At 39.7% G+C, this 21,403-nt stretch overlaps 3 protein-coding genes across 7 annotated transcripts in view; 1 reads left to right on the top strand and 2 right to left on the bottom strand.

Moving 5' to 3' along the window:
- The window catches only part of SMYD3 (SET and MYND domain containing 3), a 413,849-nt gene extending 413,483 nt beyond the window's left edge, over nt 1-366 (bottom strand). The window contains exon 1 of the mRNA XM_062573635.1: nt 178-366. Coding sequence (XP_062429619.1) covers nt 178-341 — 164 coding nt within the window. The 5' untranslated portion in view covers nt 342-366. The remainder of the gene's footprint in view (nt 1-177) is intronic.
- Nucleotides 367-10,279: 9,913 nt separating this feature from the next.
- TFB2M (transcription factor B2, mitochondrial) lies at nt 10,280-20,200 on the bottom strand. Its single transcript, XM_062572116.1, has 8 exons — nt 19,761-20,200; nt 18,989-19,077; nt 17,980-18,133; nt 17,471-17,619; nt 15,820-15,909; nt 13,886-13,948; nt 12,417-12,568; nt 10,280-11,014 (listed from the first exon to the last, which is right to left on the bottom strand). The coding sequence occupies exons 1-8, from the start codon at nt 20,119-20,121 to the stop codon at nt 10,828-10,830; spliced, it is 1,245 nt and encodes a 414-aa protein (XP_062428100.1). The 5' UTR covers nt 20,122-20,200; the 3' UTR covers nt 10,280-10,827.
- Nucleotides 20,201-20,362: 162 nt separating this feature from the next.
- The window catches only part of CNST (consortin, connexin sorting protein), a 61,099-nt gene continuing 60,058 nt past the window's right edge, over nt 20,363-21,403 (top strand). For 3 of the 5 annotated variants that reach the window (XR_009957902.1, XM_062572115.1, XM_062572110.1), the window contains exon 1: nt 20,371-20,458. The gene's annotated coding sequence lies outside the window, so the exon portion shown is untranslated. Of the gene's footprint in view, nt 20,459-20,968; nt 21,079-21,403 lie in introns of those variants that run through there. The other 2 variants (XM_062572111.1, XM_062572112.1) reach the window with 2 other exon arrangements.

The following is a 21,403-nucleotide window of genomic DNA, read 5'->3' as shown; positions in this document are numbered from 1 at the left end:
CGCAGGAGGCGGCCTTGCCCCTCGGCACCGCGCTGGCGCCGTAACCGCGCGGCTTCCTCCTCGACCGACTCGCTGTCGCCTGGAGAAGTCACGGGAAAGGAGGAAGCGGCGCGGCGCTACCGCCTTCCTCCCTCCGCCGCGGAGCAGCGGCCGCCGCGGCCCCGCCCCGGCCGGTACCTGCGCAGGCAGCGCTCGCAGACACCGCCCAGCTGCTCCTTGGCGACGACGTAGGCGAAGGGCTCGGCGCGGTAGAGCAGCTCTCCGGGCGGCAGCCGCCGGAGGGAGCGGAGGCCGTTGCCCTTGCCCGGGCTCGGGAACTTCTGCAGCGCCGCCGGCACCATCGCGCCTCCCGCCCAGGGCCGCGGCTTCCCGCCCGGCGCCACGTGATGCGGCGCCGCCGCCGCCATCTTAGCGCAGGGCAGAGCCGGCACCGGGCGGGCTGGGGCGGCAGAGCGCGGTGCTGAGAGGAAGAAGGATTTCATCAATCACAACGGATGCGACCAATTACGATTTGAGAGGATGCTGGTTTTTTCTTTTCCAGTTCTTTTAAAGGGAATGCGTGAAAGAGAATTTCTAGTCATAAATCATGTTAAAAAAAAAAAAAAAAGGTGGGAAATCCTACAAATGGGCTTTTGGCACTTAAATCTTACACCCTCAACAGTCCACCTTCAGAAAGAGCTTCAAGCAATAATGAAGTTGTAAGTGCTACGCTGGGCTCATTCTGCACCATTTTTTGCTCCGTTTTAGTGCCCACCAAGCCTTAAAAGTGACATGGAAGTGGAAACAAAGTACAGCAGTAAAAATGACGTGAGCATACACAGAGCAGGAAATGTAGTTTTACACGGAGAAAAAGCAATGAAGTGACCTGGAGCCTCCCGGGGAACCCCTGGGCTTGAACGCAGCTGAGTGCATCTTTCAGCGTGCTATGCAGGGAAATAAATCGTGCTTATTTTGTAGCACCCCTCCAAGGTTTGTTAGTGCTGTGTTTCTTTATGAAGGTTGCTTTAAAACAGCACAGGGAAGTTGGACCACCTAGGCAGGGCCTTTGCCGTGTATAAACCCGTCAGCTGTAGAAGACTATACACCTTTCAGATCGTTAACTGTGCATTGCATGGTGTAACTGAAACATTAAACTGCCTGGCTCACAAAGGAAGAGAGATTACAATGATTCTGTGAAATACCCTCCTAAAACGGGACGTTTTCCTCAGGATTTGGCTGCTGAATCCATTTGTAGATGTCATTCTGCCCCGATCACAAACCAGCAGTGCTAGATACAGCCCTGCGCTGTGTTCTACCTCCTCTGGGTTATTTGGGGAGCCAGGCCTGCACGCCACCTGCGTTGGAGAAGCCGTTCAGTGCCATACGCCTCAGGTGCCAAATAAGTGAGATGGTGATAAGCAAATCACTTGCACAATTAACTACGAGCACTGCTTTGAAATGGCCTGAGCGCAGGAGATGTTGAGGGCTCCCTATCTGCTTCTACCTAGCTGTCCTTCATTTCAGAGATCAAGTTCGTAGTGGAGGCTGAATACACTGTGCGGGGCAGATAGGGTTAGTCTGATTTTCCTTATGATGCCAACAGAGGGAGTTCAGGCTTCTGTTTTGGAGAGGAGCGTTAAGTCATCCTGTCAAAGAAACATCACAAGACAGACGTAACAGTCCGGCAAAACAGCTTCCTTTTCTAAAACGTACTCAGTTCTATTCTCAGGAACAATTATTTTACTCTACAATTGCTTTCATTCATAGCTGCAATAGGGTAATCAAAACTGACAATGTGCATGTCCAAAGTACTGCTGTTGGGAAGAACCAAGGTGGGTCAAGCCACTGGATTTTCATAGAATAATGTATTTAGATATTCTCCAAAATGCTCAGTGATGTAATTCATTAGCAAAATAACTGAGAATAATATAGCTTTCCATGAAATAGTTGTGCACTGTGCTTAACTTTAATCCTCCAAGCAAACTTGTCAGAAAACATATTTTTTACTACAGTGATAGTGAGACACTTGAAATTTATCCATAAAAGCTACTAAAATATTAAACTACCACTTCTGTATTCAACTTGTATGTTATTCTCCTTCCCCTATTCATTCTCCTTCTGTCTCAATGTAAACAGACCTTGCCCAAATCCCATAATGTAATGCCAATAATAACAAAAGGTAATGTCTATCTCTTGGGTAGATAAGAGATGAATGATCAAATAATACATGCAGAAAACATACGTAGAAACATACATATGCAGAAAACAAAATCCTACATAAGAACTGCAAGATGTGTACTTAAGAAGGGGCTAATACAAATATACTATACAGGATGTAGATCTTATTATTTTCACAGTTTTCTAGAAAATTCAGATTTTCTCATATGTCCCATATGGTAGCACAATCTCACAAATTACAAAAATGGATCTAAGGCAATAAATCCCTTCTTTCAAAAAACAAAAACAACAACAACAACAAAAAAAAAACATAGCCCTAGCCAGGGCAGCTATTCTGCCCAATATCCAAGTGCAAATGCAGCTGTTCCTGAAGAAAGGGGCTTTCCTCAGCTTGGCCTAAGCTGGAGAGTAAGAACTCTCCAAGAAAGAACTTTTGGCTCACGTATTTCAATTAATACGACAGTATAATTGCAGTAAGTTCTGAAGGGCAGTATAAATGTTATTACTGATGCAATAATGGATATTTCAATATTTGTAAGAAGAGGCTTGACAGCTGTCTCTGAATATCTACACCAACAGTTTATAGATTGGTCTCTAGGTCAAGCCATTCAACATCCGTCTGAGCGATGGAGAACAACTGAATGCCTGACCCAGACATTTTTTGAAACATCAGTATGAATTTTCTAAGAAGTAACAAGCCATAATTGCATGCTGTCTCTAAATGCTCATTAATATGGCCCAATAAATGCTCAACTGACAATTGAGCACATTTAGTTCAATTAATCTCTGTCATCCACTGACCTAAACAGGTCAGACTTCCTGATACTTACTTGAGCATGCATGACATCATTCGTCACACAGACAACTGTCTATGCACGTAATGGAAGCATATTTGTGGGAAATATCACTTAATTGCAGCTGCTGCTGCTTAATTAGTCATACTTCCTTATTGTCTGTAGATGAGACATTGTAGTTAAAGTTTAGCTCTTCTATTTCAAGACGGTGTGTTCCACAACGTGAATTTTGAAAGAGTTGCAGTAATGAAATAACCCACAGAGCTATACAAATTCTGCTCTTTAGCCATAAATATCCAATACCCATTCCAGCAGCAATACACACAAATGATTTTTTTTAGTGACAAAATATGGATCTAAATAAAAAAATATAAGTTCTGAAATTATACAAAGCCTGTATCACTAAAGATGTAGGGTAGGTATCAAATAACTTAGCTGAAAGCTTGTAGGCACAGATGGATCTTTTATGAACACATAAGAGTCTCTTCAATGTTACTGTTGGTGAGCTAATTAAAAATTAATGATTCCTAGATCTAAAAAAAAAAAAAAAAAAACTTAATGCAAAAGTATTTTGAGCACAAATTCTTAATACATTTTATACATAGACAGATTTCACCTGTTTGAGCTTTTTTACTATGATCTTTATAAAAACTTTTTAGTCTTGACTTCTCCCTGCCTCAAACGTAAACATTTTCTTTGGATGGCATAAACAAACTTTTGAAGCTATGTCAGCATAATTTCTTAACTGAATGACAAGAATTGTAAGTGTACTTTATATGAAAATAACTCTTGAGACATAATTACACAAAAAATTATAATCTTGCATCTTTACAGGGAAGCATGAATCAAATAGTTAAATTTGTTTTTTTCCTGCAAATTTCTCGCAGGAAGCATTGGATGTTATTAGCAAAGACTTCCAAAATTCTTACGCCTATAGTGCAGTATGCCTGTATTTCCTGCTTTTCTTTAAAATCTGAGTCTTCAGTTTAAGCAGCTATGTTATACGTGGGCAAATATTCCTGAGTCTGTCTGGAATGTATGCTTGAGATCTGCATAGAAATCAAGCAAAATCATTGCCAATTCAGTTTCGCTGATGGTTTCTTTTACATTCAGGGTGTTATTCTGTGGCAGAGAAATGAAAGTCTTTGCGTATGTCTACCGTACTCTGCAGCTGAAAACAGGGAGCAGCAAAGGGTAATGATGACATCAGACTTCTCTGCAATCACTATAAAAATAAGATCCCATGAACAAAGAGACCAGGACAAAAACAACCTTGTAGAAAAATATTAAGGGCAGCTTAAGCAAAGAAAACTTACAACTCATTCAAATGTATGAACCATACCAAACGCTATACAACCATAAAGCTTTATGTAAATAGGTAGTACTGTTGGTCTGTTTGGTGTTTTATCAATAGGAACAACTACATCAGATGTTAAAGTCTTGCTTAACATTGTGAGTAACTGACTCTGTTCCATTTGCTGTGTCTCAGCTACCCCTAATTTCACTTGGATTTCCTGTGTTTGCTGTTTCTTGTGTTCTGTCAGCTGGGGACAGCGAACGTTTATTTTTAGCAGTGACAGGTAAAACACACCACACACAAGGACAAAGATGCAATAGCTATTGAGAAGGACACAATGTGAGTGAATAAACATCTCACGTGACTTCTTGTCATTTGTCAGAAAGTTACTCATTATTCTCTCCATTTTTACACAAGAAATATATTCTGAGTTTACAGCCTTGCTAATTAAAGTTTTGCAAAGCTTAGATTGGAATTCTCAATCTACAGCACTACAAATTGTATTTAGCCTGCTGGAACAATTAATTCACCATCTTAGGAAGCCTCAGGTTCTTCCTGTCACATGGACGTATTTTAAACTATACCACACAATCGGTTTCTGGATCTTGTGTTGATATTTCTATCACCATTATCATTACTACCTTCAAGGTTAAGCTGGATATTACTAAGATGTCTAAAGCTAAACAAGCCTGGTAGTCAGTGTAAATACATTCCACCTTAACAGCACTTTATCTCATCATCTACTGCTTTAATTAGTGCAAGGTCACAAACCCTCTTCTGAATCAAAAGCAAGCTTCTAACTACATAATCAAACTTGACTGATTACCTGATTCCAAATGGCAAAATTGCTCATTAACTAGGCATCATAAGGACGAGGTTTCTTTCCACTTGTGTTTACTAAAATATTAATATAGTTAAGTAGTAAAACTTAAGGCAATTGCTATCATTGCCAAGCAATTTTCTTTTACAGGCAAATGGATGGCACAAATGATGACTTCAGAAGTTACAATCAATATGCAAACTATGATATATTAGTACTTTAAAATGGTAAAAGGAATTTGCTTGGCAACTCCTCTAACAAACAGTATCTGAACTGTGAAGGCAATATTTAAAGCAAGAGTTCCACTCGAGAGATGAACCATGAGTGGTTCATTTTGTAGAGGTTCAAGAATTAAATCCACCTTTGAAAAATGAAACAGACTGGAAATAATGCAAATAAAGATGCTATATGGTAGACTTTCTATTAAGTGTATGTACATTGTAACCCTCATGTTATGCAAGATCACAGAATCAAAACAGCAAAACAGACTGCCCAAGCAGCTTACAGTTAAAAATCAATGTAATTTTAGAATTTTATTATTTTATACCTCTCATAAAGCAAGTGTCATAACACAAAGCTATGTGACATACAGCAGAATTTTGCACCAGCTTCTGAAAATGATGCACATTTCAAAATACTTTTACCTACTGTATCTGGTACAGTAAGTAACTTGTGAAGCAATGCACTTTCAGAAACGGGGAACCTCACTATATCACCATGATAGAAGAATAGTAGAAGAGTAGAGTGTGAGACCTTTTGGTCTCGAACTTGGCATTAAGATCTTCTCTTCAGAGACTGTCTAACATTTGCAGTTTTGAGTGAATTCCCTCCTGCAGTTTTGTTTTCTCTTTGTGTAGCATTTTGGTGGTTTATTAAAATGTGAACATTAAACTAAATTTATATAGTTTTCCTGGTTGCAAATTCTTTCTTTGCATTTACAAGCATCATCAAAATAATTGAAGTGGTTTTGGCTAATTCCCATGAACATATTGAGGAGTACGGCAAATGCACCATGCTATATGGTACATCTACACCTGTATTGTTTCCTCTGGACTTGACCATAAGCTGCCTGCATTGTTACACAAAGTGGTTTAAAATGAAAGTCAGAAGTTCCACAAAAAAAAAAAAAAAAAAAAAAAAAAAACAGACAAAAAACCTCCAACTCTTTAGAATTTGGTTTCCATGCAATCAAGTTTCAAAGCACTGAACTTGCAGAAACAAGGGATGCGTACTTTCTCGTTTCTTCAAATCTATGCAGGAGGCCAGGCATTTTAGAAAACAAAAGCTCTGAAACATCCTAATTTTAGGGTCTCTCTACACTCCAATGTAGAAGGTTTATTCTTATTTGCCTTTTACTTACTTTTACTTAGTAACAGCGACAAAAGAATTGGAGTGGCAAGCTATAGTAATTTACAGTTTTCAACTATATTATGTGCATTTGAAATGAAGAAGGAATCCTCTTAAACTGGAGCAGGTCAGAATTTCTGAAGCACAGTGAAAATTTAAGGCACTATACAAATGATTATTGCTGTGTTGGTTCATAAAAAACTGATCTGTAGTTAGAAGTGAAAGTTTACATGCTTAAGATTTTATTAATACACCATTTTCTCATCATTGTGATTTAAATGGTAATATATGTAAAATTGTCAATTTACCTTCTGAAAAGTCACAGTGTAATTCTCAAATACCGAAACTGGAAGCCTGGAATAGCGTAGCATATTGCAAAGACAACAAACGTTCTAATGCCTTAAGCCTGTAGGATTATCAAATTACCTATTCTCTTACACACAGGATATTAAACTATGCATCTTTGGAATAGAGACCTAGGCAGAGCTCTAAATCAATGTCACAAAGGCCTTGTTTTTCCAAAGCATCATTAAAATATTTTTAAAAGTAGAACATAAACATCCAAAACCCTCACACTAGTATTCATTTCTAACTAGATATGTAAGGCTCAATTATGCTCTTTGCCATTTCATTTCGGTACACTTTTCTAGATGAACTATTGGATAATAACTGAGTGAAAAAACTATCTACATATTTCAAATGTTGTAGTAACAAATACCAGTTTATGAAAATTTAATTCATCTACAAATAAAGAACTGTGCCAGACTTGTTTGTTTGTTCATCTTGACAGAACATCTACAGGCCATCTTTTTTTTTCATTCCACAATTACTGCAGCACTATAGAGAAGAGAATCATAAAGTTATGTTATAATCCTGCCTTCTCTTCCTTTTTAACGTATCATGTTCCTTAGAACTGGCTTTTGTGTGAAATGTTCTGCATTAAGAATAAAACAGCGCTGAACAAAAGCTTCGCTTTTGTTATATTAAAGAATTCTAAGAATCAGGGGTAGAATTATTTCAAATATTCTGTCAAAGTAGTTCTAGTTTTCCTTTCTAAATAAAATTCCATTTTGAAAACAGTTTCATGGATGCATATGCCAAAAGATAAAGCACAAGAAGTTGGAAGTGATCTTCCACAGTTGCCCTTTCTCACATTCCCTCAATCTAAAAAGACAAAAATGGGCTTCCTCCTCCTCTTGCTACCATATTGGTAAATAAGTTAATTCTTCTTTCTAAATCAGCCATATGAGTCCTTCTCATCACATTAAGTAGATCAAGATACTTTAACTATTGAGCCTGCTGCTTCCATAGTACACAGACCATTTAGGAGAAATACTGACCTCCCCCTCCTCATTAAGCTGCATCTACTCCACACTGAAAAAATGTGACTAAGGACATGGATCAGCATTCAATATTCACTCCAAATATGATCTTGTTTTCACAATTATCTTTCTACTCTTTCCAAACTAGCTACCTCATCAATAAAAGTGATGCTAATACCATCTTACTGCTTTTTAAGTGGCATAGACAAAGCTACCTTTTCCCTGTACGATCTAAAAAGTAATGCTCATGAAAGATTTGGGGTTCAACTCATCCTCGACCATCTGTCTGTACCCTCTAGTATTTCCACTAATCAGTTTCTGGACTTATACACTCCTTACAGTGTAACAGGGCAATCAGTGTGTACCAAGCAACAGCATACCCACTAAGTAAAGGATGAATACAACACTCAGCGCTGCCTGAAAAATGCTGGAATGCCCTCCACTATGAATTTATATGTACAAGTCCTTATTCCATAATTACTCAAGATTGTTGGTTATAATCTAAGTGACAAAACCCTGTTTAGAACTAACTTTATAGACATAAATTCTGAGAAATTAAATCTTCACACTGAAGAGTATGAAAGACATTAAATCCATCACTATCATGTGTGCTGAAAAGCTCAAACACATTGCTTAAGCTCTCCATATAAAGAAGCAGTCTGAAGTATTAAGATAATAAATCAGAAGTGTAGAAGTCTCAAAAAGCCTATAGTGAAAATATCACTTATAAATTGCTAGTCAAGGGGTCTTGCAACCAAATCATTGAAAAAAAAATTATCAACCAAAAAATAATAAAACATACCACTTAAAAAAAGGAACACTGTAAGTAGAGTGAAGATACATGATTGTTCAGTAAGCACAACAAAAATACAAGAAAAGCCTTTTCATATAATTTAAAATTTCAGTGAAAGTTTGTATTCAACATAATCCTACAAAAGTTGTAAACTTGTGACAACAGTACTGAGTGTGTGGTATCACTGAAACAAATCTATGGACATACTTGAGTTTTACTCCGCCATACTCATTTGTGCAGGCCAGTATTTTTCACCTTTTTCCATCTCTTAGAATACCAAAACCACTTTTCTAATGGCAGGCATTATTCTCATTTCTCATTTGTGAGGTGGGACTAAATATATTGCTTACATTCAAACAGTGAGCTAATGACAGAGTTCAGGCTAGCAGTAAGTCTTCACATTTCAAGCCCCCAGTCATACAATATTCCTTTCACTTTTAGACTCTTCTCCATCAGGGGTCTCTGCAGTGGCTCAGTAAACACTGCTTGCCAACAGCATCAAAAATTACAGTAATAGCTTTATTTCTTCAGCTCATGTCCTAAATGCTATTAGCAACACAGTTAAGAACCTTTATATAGATAGTGGTCTTTTTTATTTTATGCATTGAATACTTCTAATCTATTGAGTTAGGATATCTTGCTGCAACAAAAGCAAAGTATTTGATTCAAGGACCCTCCCCCCCCCCCCCCCCAAAAAAAAAAAAAAAAAAAAAAAAAAAAAAAAAAAAAAAAAAACAGTGTGTTCTGGCCTAACTGGTAGATTGGAAAAGTTATTGCCTATTGAGCTTGAGGAAGAGGTGGAACTGCTCCTGCATTAGCAAGTTGGCCATTGATAGTTATTTTGCTATGCAACTTAGCTAAAGTAGAGACTTCTGAACACACAAAAAAGCCTTCAAATCTGCAAGATACACACCAAAGCACAAATAACATTCTGAGACATAATGAGACATAAACCTCAGTCTTTCTAATAGCTTTATCATTACAAAAGCTTAGCAGCAGCTTAAGCAGACAGCTGGGATTCTAACACTGCAGTGAGGGCTAGCAGCCTAGCTTGGGCAGTGAACTGAAGCTGCTGCAAGTGAATTTTTCTTCTGTAGCAGGAATGGAAGGAGGAAGACAGAAATGAATGAACATCACAAACATACTTCATGCTGTGCTTAAGAAATACAATTCTGTTCGCATTGTTTTGGTCACTGCTGTTTTCCAAAGTCTGAAAAAAAGCTGAGCCTTTACCAAAAATATATTTTATTAACTTATATTCCCCTTAAAAAAAAAAAAAAAAAAAGTCTTTTTGGCCACACTGCTTCCAATAGGAGATAGCATAGAAAACAGAACCAGTAGTACCTGCTAGCACTGTCAGACAGAAAAGAACAGAAAAGTTACATGGTAAGAGAGCAAGAGGAACTAGGAACAGGTTACGTTATGGAAGACTATGGCTAACAAGAGAATTTTAATAGCACCTGTTTTTTAAATCAAGTTTTATATATAGGTAATATACAATGAACTGACAAAAGTTGCAAATAAGTGGGTTTTTTTTTTTTTTTTTTTTTTTTTTAAGACAGTTTATATAATACAATGACTGGTGACTTTGTTTTCAGACCTAAGGATAAAGCCTATGCACATATAGGTGTTTGCATATGGTAAATTAGAAGAGACTGGCCAAAGTTCAATTAGTTTTGTCATTTTGATTTTTCCAAAGAAAAGATAGCTATGAATTTTCCCCAAACAGAGACATGACAAAATCTCTAGTTAAACAAAACTCTTTGGATGTTTTATTGTGCTATCATCACTTTGTCTATTAACCCACTGCCTTGATTTATTAATATTATATTAATTTTAGACTGCAAGGCATTTAGATCAGGAGAAGATAAAACAGATTCAATGTTTAAAGAGCTATGTATTTTGGGAATCTGTGAAAGAGCACTCAGATCACTGAGTACTAAAATACAAACTGCACAAATACAAATCATTGTATTTGATTTGTTTTTTCAAATAATGCAAATCCACAGCAGTGTTAACAAAAAGTTCAGTTTAAGTGGTTTACCCAAAAGCAGCCATTTGCTGAAATGCTCCCAGAGAAGATGCAAAAATTTGTTCACTCTGGATAGGATTGTAGTCAAATGACTGTAAGTCCTATAATTGCATCCTGTGTAAGCTCTTGTTTCTTGGTACATTTATCTTCCTGTTTGGGCAGGAAATCATCTAGCTAATGGTATCTCCAATTTTTTTAAAGTTATTTCTTATCATAGTAAACTTCAGAAGCAAAGACAATCTTCCGACTATCAGCAGCTTTGGATTTAGAAGTTTATATTTCTTATACTTTCCAAGACTTCATCATGGAACCAGCTTTCAGTAAACACGTTAGAGTTTTGCAAAGCTTCAAAAAGACGTCTGTAGTCTTCCGGGTACAATTTAATTGTTTCAGCATTTTCTGGAATCTCCAGTTCTCTCAATAATTTGCGGGCATTGTACAGGCTCCATGAACTGAAACATAAAACAAAGTCATAATGAAGCATTTCTTTCTGTGAAAAAAAGAGATTAAGAACAAGAAACAGTATTTGAAGGTCCATTTCATTCTTTCGCAGCTTCAAGAAGTTTACATTTTCTGCCTATGATATAAGTTATTTTCAATCATACTGCAAATGGGAGGAATCCTCTGCTAATAAGGTTTGTAAATATCAAACAAACTCCGAGCAGACAAAAACAATAGCAAACCACTTAACACCTCTCACTGGAGGGTGACGCTCCCCCCAACACACACACACAAGTCAGTATCAGGCATTACAGCATAAATGGATTTATATTTCAATGCCTGGGAAATTAAAGCCAAGGTCATCTTCAAGAAGATGATTCAGTCTAGCATGAGATAGTGTGACTTACACTACCCACATATTTTCTTCTGTATATGTATATTCATCCACTGTCACCTCATGCACATCACTACAATGAAAACTAGATCTCTCATGCATGTGCATACACATTAACCACAGAGGATGTAAATTAGAAGCCTTTTAGGTTAGCTCCACTTCCTGGCTGAAGGAGCGAATGGAGATTATGTAGAGCACTGAGCTTTAAAAAAGAAATCCATTAAGGCTCTTTGCCCTTGTCTTTGCAAAATGAGTTACAGGAGTTTGCTAGCATATGAGATTTTTCCATTCTGGAAATTAACATCCATAAGCCACTACCAACGTACGAGAAATATTCTATGATCATTATTTTCCTCAACAAGTTAAAGCCAATGCTTCACAGTGTGCAAACACATCCTGTTTATCTGAGCAGAAATCTAGTGACCGTAAAACCAAGTGAATAGCTCCCACGTCATATTAAAGAGTAGTTAAAGACAGCTGCATAACTAGTAAATAAGTCTAAGGCCTAATTTTTGAATCAGATAACAGCAAGCCATTTGAAGACATCCTCACTCCATAGCCTTCAGTCATTTTCATTAGCCTTTCTTTGATGCTTCTTACAAACTGAAACTCTGTTCCAACTTTTTAATTTGTATACCTGGAAAATCTTGGTGACTTGATTAGTACGTCTTTAAGCTGAGTAGAAGCTTTGTGCAGATATGTGCAATCACTTCCATTAGAGATACAGCCAAATACTGCATCTTTATACTGTAAATACTTCCCTATCTTCCTGCCAAACTTCTGAATATAGGCCAGGAATATTTCCTGGAGATAATAAGTTGGGGTTTGGAAAAATGAAATCTTTATTTTACAAGTAGATGCTTAGAATTTAAAAACAAAACAAAAACAACCTCCTCCTCACCCCAATAAGCAAGCTGTATTTAAACTACAAATAAATACTGCTTTGAGAACATATTTTTCGTATTTTTCTATATTTCTCTGAAGAAAAAGTATATGCAATAGATTTCTTCCTTACTTACCGTAATCTATGTACAAGTCTAGACCTGGGTTTAGCAAGACACTGTTTCACCATGAAAATAAAGGTAGATGAATTTGCGGCCTCCATGCCTCCTGTAAATAGATTTTTTTGGGGAGTCAGTCGTACCAAACATAAATGGTCATTTGGCAGCCACTGAAAGAAAAACAAGTCACTGCAAGTAAGTCATTTTTAAGGCAATATCTTTCTTGAGGCAAGAGCAAGCACTTCATCTGTGCCACACAACATTTCCTAAAGAGCATTAACAAGAGAAGTCATAACAAAAAAATTCATTGGAAGCAAAGGCTAGTAAGATTTTATTCTAGAATTAAGATATTTTTATCTTTTTTCAAACAGGAAAGGAAATAGGAAATACATAGGAAATAAAACAGATATATCTTCCTTTTTTCTTAGATTAGAACTTAGTTCAAACAGATAACACAGGCTTGATGCATGAACTTTCAAAAGAGATTTTGTGGCCTGCATTATGCAAGGTTTCAGATCAAGTCATTTCAATTACCTGCCTTTTGTATATAAATATGGAAATGCTGGAGGGCAACACTTGAAGACAGTACTGCAACTTGAGGATTTTTATGAAGTTTGGAAGGGATGGAGTCTTTAGGTACTTTTGTATTGGCAGCAATGGATATATCATCCAATAGATCTCCTATATGTACTTCTCCTAAGGCTGTAAGAGGTTACAATACAGCTTAACACACTCCAGCTGAGATGCCTCTCTACATGGCATTACAACAACACACTAAGTGTATAAGGCATACACCATCACTTATATTCACTGATAGTCACATTATACAACAGCATTTCAAATAACATTCAATACACTACTGTAGCATGTTTCTATGGGGAGGGTAAAACTAAAAATATGCTTTTATATTATTGGTCTGAAATAGAAATGCTCCTTTACTACACAAAAGAATAACAGTACTTCTCTAAAAGAGAAAAGTAAAGAATTTTAGATGAAAAAATGGTATTTTACATATCTCAAATTTAAGCTCTGAGACCCACACTTTTCAGCGCTTAGCTAGCACGTGGTTCTATGCTGGACATACGAACAACTAGCTTTATCAAAAACAACATCCTCATGGTACTATTAATTGTGGTAAGAACTGTTTTGATCAAGCAAGTAGATGTGAACCTATTGGTAATTCTTTACCACTTCACATTCACTTTTGTTGTTTATCTCTCTCTCTCTCTCTCTCTATTTTACTTTACAGACAATAAAAGACAATAATTTATTTCAGTTCCTATTCAACAGCAATTCCTCACCTCACTTCATGTGCATCTACACATTGCCTTTGTATTTTAATTAGAAGAACATTTCTTAGAAAGTACACTATTCACAGTCAGAAGATATATTTGCAAATACTTTTATAAAGTTATTTTAACCTATATTTAATTAAAATTGGTTTAGCTACAGATTTAAAAGGAGGGAAGCCCACATAATGATCTTACCGTGGTCTTTGGTACCCCCAGTCCTCCACTTTTCAAATTAGTTAAAAATGATGACCAAGGTTCCTATGGAAGAGAACAAATAAATTACAGAATTGAAGTGCTTTGCTGGAATGTGGAAAATATTTATCATCAATCATGTCAAATTAGAAGTTTACTCCTGTTTTAAAATTTACTTTAAATTTGTGTAAATAGGAAAAAATAGTAAAAAAATAGGAAAAATTGTAAAAATTTCAAGTAGTAAGCACACAAAATCCAGATCGAATGTTATTTAGTCACACACTTAGCAAAGTACTACTTATAATCAAATAATCTGCATACATTACAATAAATTAGCACGGCTACTTATAGGTTTCAAGTTCAGAAGTTGAACCAGAACTGGAAACTGACAGGAAACACCTCTGTAGTGGGTCTGACCAAAAGTCCCACTACCTTGCTAATCCAACTCCAGCAGTAGCTGAAAGCAGATACATATCAAACAGCATAAAACTTGGGCAAGGGTATACGATGGTTTCTCAGTATCTTGTTAGGCTCCAACTATGTAATACTTAGGAATGTCCTGAGCCACACCTGGTTTCTATATATTTAGTAACCCTCAATAAATTTCTTTGTCCAGTGAGCCACACAAATCTTCAGAACCTAGAAAAACCTGGCAAGAAGTTCTACTGCTTAACTACACTTTCATTGGTTTTGACCTTCCTGTTCCAAGTTTCACTTGATGCCTGCAATTTCTTACACTGGAGGAGACAGTGAACAATTAAACCCTACTCGCTCGCTCTCTGATTTCCATGATTTGTGAGAGTTCTGGCCCTTCAGAATTACTTTCCCCACTGCACGGATAATAATTAGATACCAAATCTGATACAATTTCAGATACCATGGCCTCCAGTTGCCCAACAAAGGCAACTTGTCTCAAGTAAGTCCTGTGCCATATCTGCTTGCATCATATGCGTGTCTCGGACAGCCATGGACATCCAAAATGTGACTAGTTCTAATATTTAGGCACCTAATTTGCTCTCAAAGAGTCTTAGAAAATTTCATCATTCCTTATATATAAGCTATTCCATGTCTAGTCATCCTTCTCTGCAAAATAAAAAAAAAAAAATAAAAAAAAAAAAAGCAGCCTCCAGACCGTGGAAGTCAGTAAGTAGACACACATTGTTACAATGACATGAAGTTTTAAATACCAAACATGATAGTGCCAATATTAAATGCAGGCTAAGTTTATGGATATTGTCTTAGTAGAAAATGCAAGGTTGGTAAAAGCTTGTTGGAAGCTGATACCTTGTGAAACTTTTAATTCTAGATTAGCACAACATTAAACTATGAAAGTAGATTCCTAGAAAAACAACACACAGAGGAATACAATTCTGTAAGACTTAAAGCAAGCAGAAGTTGACAACCATGTGTGTGGGATGGAAAAAACAATCAATCAAAAAACTGCTTAAAACCAAATGAAAGGTTGTTTGAGAAGGTAAGATACCAACTAGCAGGACAGGCAGGCCTATTTTTTAATATAAAAGCACTAACTGAAAAAAAATTCTGCTGAACACTGTTCAAGAAGGGGAAAGCATACATGATGGCAAAATGCAGAGGACGTACAAAGAGCAGTCAATGACAGATTGTAAGAGCAGAATCTTTCTGAGCCTGAGTCTCACGCAACACCTCGCAGGATGGAAAAGACCCATCTGTTACCCTAAAATCACTTCCTTATCTACCAGCTTCTAAGAATAAACCCTCTGAGTACAGTGGCCTGTAATAAAAATAATTGTAATTAATAATGCTGCTGCTAAGTTGTATATGAAATGGTTTTCAATAGTTTGCCAGCTAATTTAGCTGTCAAATTAGCTTCCAGGTAGTCTCTAACAGTAAAACAGTTTAGTTTTCTATAAATACATTTATAGCATTAATCATGTCAGCTGGTACAAAATACTTACCATGTGCAGAAGCTCAATTTTACATCCTACTTGCCAAAGCACAGTAAGCGCTTGGTAGGCCCTCACATCTCCAGGTTTTGCTGTTAATACCTGACAAAATGGCAAAGGAAGAACTTTTTTGTTGCAAAACCCAAGACTGCTCTTTATCTAAGCAAAATTCATATAAGAAGTGGTAAAAAAAAGTTCAGTGAAGTCTGAAATTCCAAGTTAAATTTACGTCAGGCCTCAAATACACATCGTGTGCTCTCTTGTTACATCTCATCAGAGAACAAGATCAGAAGATATTATAGCAGTCTAAATACTTTTTGCTGCAGTTATTTCGATAACTGAGTTGTGTAGGAATTTCCAGCTTACACTTTCTGGTCCCTCGTAAGGTGGAGTAGAGTTTCATACAGAAGAGAAGCAGACATCATGTTTTGTACAAGAATAATGTGGGCAGAGTTAGCAGCTCTTGAATACCTCTACATTTATGAGAGAATATTCTCAGTAAGATACAAGCACAGTGAACCAAGACTGTTAAAATAGCATCAGGTTCACTGTTCACAGTGAACCCTAAGCAGCTTGCAGTCATTATCCTGATCAATATTACAGATCAGGCAACATTCAGGGCAAAAAAACCCAAAAATCTCACGGCTACTCTCAAACAAGGCAGAGTAAATTGTAACACGTATACATAATTTCACACAATAGTTTTAGAAAGCCATTCCATACTATCAACCAGAAGAAATGAACCAACAGTACCCATTAGAAGGAGGTTTCAATTGTTTTTGCTTAAGTACATTTGACACATATTTAGAGAGCTCACAGCAAAACCGGGAAACTTCGTAAAAAAACTAAAAGCCTCATAGTGACTGCCCTAGAAGGAATAGGCTGACTGCCTTCTATCTGCTCAAAATCTGGCCATTAAAAAGATACCACTTAACTGCGTGTCCGCCTGTCAATGCCCAGAAGAATACTTTTTCTTTTTTTAAAGCATTGTGTTGGACAGACTATAGATTGTGTAGGCACACGTGGAAGTCTTTGCATACCCCAATAATCAAAGTTTAGCGGCTCTGTACAAACCTCACAGTTTCACAAAAAAAAAAAAAAAAAAAAAAAAAAAAAAAAAAAAAAAAGAATCCCTGAACTTTAGTCCTAGTCCTAGGACAGAAAATAATTTGGGAACAAACAACCCAGAAAGCTAATTTGCAGCCAAGTGTACAGAACTTAGATGTGTAATTCATTAATATTTTGCCTCATTTTCTTCAATACTGTATGAAAAATCAGCTCAAATAGACAAGTGCATCTTACTGAGTATGTTACTTAGCAATGCTGATCCTCTTCACAAAGCCATTTGAATTCCCTCTCTCATTGACTACTACCTGCAACTACTAAACAGTTTTGTTGCAAAAGTACATTACAGAATTTAAGCACCTCAGAAATTAGAACAGGAAACAACCAGTCTGCCCATCCTTCACAATGACAGCCTTGAAATTTAAAGGATTTTTGGTTAGGTGACAACAGAACAGTTTCGGACAGTTAAAAGAAAAAGTTAAACAAAACGAGAAGGAAATGCACAAGATTTTGTTTTTCTGATACAACATTAACTATGTAACAATTCTGACAGTCTATGAAGCAATTCTTGACTACCTGTAAAATCTTTTGCACATACCTTGTACTCTTTTTCACTTATAAAGATGTTGAGTTCTACTCTTCCGTATCTGTATATGGAAGTGCGTTCATAAAGAGCAAAAAGTAGCCTCCATAGCAGGTTTCTTTCTTTTTTTTGCGGTAAGATTCCAAAAATTTTCACAGGTACATCTGTATCAGTAATGAGTAAAAATATCTTTAAAATACTGCGGAATGGACTGAACAATCTAATGCAAATGTGTAAGTTGAAAACAATTTTAAAAGTCTGTTAGGTCATTTTATTTGAGACAAACTTTATTCAAAGCCAAGCCCAGTATGCATTAGACTTAACCTTTAATAAAGGCATGCAAGTAGCTGAGATTTCGTATTACCACAAGGGCTTTTTTTAAAGGTATTAAGTTACCTGAATAAAACTGAAATTTAGGCAACAAGCATATAATCTGTATAAACCCAGCATATGTATTAAGTAGAACATATACCCAAGCTACCTTTAAACATAACACTAATGTGTGTGGCCATATATGCATTTACCTGCTCTCCAAGGAACTGGTGCTACACCCACAGATTCAAAAAGTTTCTCAGAACAAACAGCAGGTGGTTTCACTGGTCCAGTGACCAAAGGATCTAGTCTGAAGAAGTCACCATAAATTACTTTTAATTGTCCATCTAGGCTATTTTCTAAGGACTGAAGGAAATAAAGTTTCAATTAAAGAAATGTGGATACAGTACGCTGTCTTGCAAAACATCCATCCCAAACAAAGAGTTCAAATACTACTTAAAAACAGAATCCAGACAACAAGAGTCAACTCAGAGTCACTTCTCATAGCTCACACAAAAAGCAGCTTCCTCTGATGGAAGACATTGACATTTTTATGCCACAGAGCTACAGCTTTAAAGCAAGCAAGAATGTTTTGTAAAACAGTTGAAGACTATATTCAGCTGAGGACTTAACAATTTACAACTGAAATTCTTCACATGGGCAAAGAGAATTCTTTTATATACATTTTAGATCAGGTTAGCATCTTCAATTCCAGATCTCTTTTTCAAACCACAGTGCCACAGTCTTTCTGATGTAGTTTCTAAGACTCTATGTATGATGACCTTGGAATCCATAGGACACCAAGATGAACAGGAAAGGGTAACACTTGTAAGTGTCTTAATACTCCGAGTCAATTGCTAGACAATAAATTAAATAATATTGTGAGATAATTAAAATAATCAAACTATTTGCTATACTCAAAACATCTTGCTTAAACATACAGTATCACAATCATTCTGATGAATATTACGCTTTATAAGTGAATCTATTCAAAGCGAGACTATAAAATCCAATATACACACAATGTCAAATCAATTGATTATAAAATAGTAAGATTCTTGCTAAATGTGCTAATCAAAATATTACTTACCTTCTTAAAATGTTACTTCAAATGTTACAAGCAATGATCAGAATAACGCCTTAATTCAACAGTCACAATATTTTATTTCTCATTTTCCCCTTGATTAATTTTAGAAACATGGTAGCAAATCAAAAATCTACCTGTAAGTTTGGAAGAAAAGCCGAGTGACTTTCTAGAGCAACAACTCTAACACCTGCATTGAGTAAAGTCCGGGTCAAGACTCCAGGACCTGAAAGGGGGGGAAAAGTTTTTTTTTTTTTTTTTTGCTAAGTGATTTCATTTGGTGGTTTTTGCAATACAACACTTGGTGCATATCACTTTCAGTAATGAAATAAGTTGTGTTCGTTCAAACATATATCAAAAAAAAATTAGGAAAAAAAATAAAAGGATTTACACAGCTTCCCTAAGATTACTCAGCAAATTAAACACAGCATCCAGCTTTGATGTGCAGAAACATTAAAGATATTTCATATTTCCACTGTTTTTTGTTCTGCCAATAGAAATGTATTTTCAAATCTTACTAGCATTATTTCTGGTTATTTTAAGAAAACTCTACGCAGCTCGGGAACACTCGTTCAGCCAGGGCCTGCAGTTACTGACCCAAGACCGAGAGCAAGCACGAACTCGCTTCCTCCAAAGCGCTGCATGACCAGACCCGAGACCCCCTTTGCCTTAACGCCCCGCCGACAGCCCAGGCCGGTCCTGCCGGTCGCCAGACCTCGATCCCGGAAGGAAGCCGGCCAGGCGCAGCCAGCAGCCCCGCAGGCACCTGGCACCTCCGCCCCGCCCGTTGGCGCCAGCGGCTGCCGCTGACCCGGCAAGGTCACCGCGCCGCGCCGCCCGGCGAGGGCGCAGGCCCGGGGCCGCCGCAGCGGCGGGGCGGGGGGAGGGGGCAGCCGCGGGGCTGCTTACCGGGCGCGCACTCCAGCAGGAGGGGCTGGGGCCCGGCGGCTGCGTCGCCCTGCAGGCAGCGCTGCACGGTGCGCGCCAGCTCGGGGCAGGCGATGAAGCGGCGGACCGGCACCCTCGCCCGCTGCACTTGCTGCACCTGCTGCACCAGCTGCTCCGCCTCCGCCGCCTCCGGCACCCGCAGGCCCGGGCCCGGGCCCGGGCCCGGGCCCGAGCTCGGCCACCCCGCCGCCGCCGCCCGCCGCGCCGCCGCCCAGCACGGCGGCAGCCCACACAGCAGCGGCCGCAGCCCCGCCGCCAGCGCCGCCGCGAGGAGGCGGCGGCAGCAGCCCGCGGCGCCCGGCGGGGGCCGCCCCGCCATCATCGCGACTGCACCAGACCGCGCGGGCCAGCACCGGCAGACCCCTGAGCCGCGATCACCGCGGCAACCGGAGCGTCACTTCCGCCTCTGCCCGGCCTTTCTAGCGCCCTTCCGCTCTATCGTCGCCGGGGGTGCTGGAGGTCCCTCTTGCCAGCTTTCCTCTCTATGGTGCCAGCCCTGCACCGCCGGAGCCTGCCGCGGCGGCGCGTAGAGGCCGCCCCTCCCCCCGCGCCCCCGCCGCGGCCCCCCCGCTCTGCCCACGCGATGCCGGGCCGCGGGGCCCGGCCGCCGGCGGGCGCCTGAGCCGCAGCGCAGCCGAGACGAGCTGAGGTGAGCTGAGGTGAGCTGAGGTGGCGGCTCGCCGCCGGCGCTGGAGAGGAGACGTTTGCCCTGGTGCCGGGCACCGCCGCCGCCTTCCGCTCGCCCCGGCCGCGTCGCGGGGAGGCTGGGGCGCGGGGAGGGTGCTGGGGCGGCACGGCCGGTCGGCGGGAAGGAGCCGTCCCCGCGGCGGCGCCGCCGCCTGGCCCCGCGCAGCGCCCGCCGGAGCGGGCACGGTGGCGGGGCGGGGGGACCTGCCCCGGAGCCCGCGGGGGCTCCCCGGGGCCCGGCTGAGGCGAGCGCGGCGGCGGTGGCGGTTAAACGGCCGCGGGGCGCGCGGCGACCGGGCGGGCTGCGCTTGAGGCGGGGGGGGGGGGGGGGGGGGGGAGGTGCCCGGCCCGGGAAGCGAGGGTGCGTGAGCAGGTTCTCGGCTCCTGCCGCTCCGGAGCGAGCTGCCTGCGCGGGTCGGGAAAGGGCGCTTACTCTGTGGATGAGGCTCCCCACCACCACCGCCCGGTGTGTCAAAGTCCATGTTGCGGAGACACCGCTTCTTCCCTCGAGAAATGCTTTGCTGGTCGCTGGTGGAGCGATTTCTGTTTGTTTGTTTGTCAGAGTCCCAGAAGCTACGTTATTTAGGCTGAGGTTTGTCTCCGCGTTTCGTGGAGTTCTTTGATCTTTGCGTCTGCTGCTGAGTAGTCACTTCGGGACTTGGCTCTTTGTATCATCCTCGCTGCCTTCAGCAGTTGCAGGATCCTGCCCCAGCAAATCTGCCGCAAAATCAATTGTTGGCCTGTTCCTGCCTGGTACTTTGGTGCAGTTATTTTTGATGTAAAGCCAGAAGGTGGTAATTCAGTAGCACTAATACTGTCCTGTCAATCATCTCTGATGCCTTAATAAGAAATAACTTCAGGGCCATATTAAAAAAATATTCAAGTTCAGTGAAACCTGGAGTGACTTGAGTTCTTCC

Source organism: Rhea pennata, chromosome 3 (genome assembly GCF_028389875.1).
Source record: "Rhea pennata isolate bPtePen1 chromosome 3, bPtePen1.pri, whole genome shotgun sequence".
In the NCBI taxonomy this organism is placed as follows: Eukaryota; Metazoa; Chordata; class Aves; order Rheiformes; family Rheidae; genus Rhea; species Rhea pennata.
This window is presented reverse-complemented; position numbering and strand designations above follow the sequence as displayed.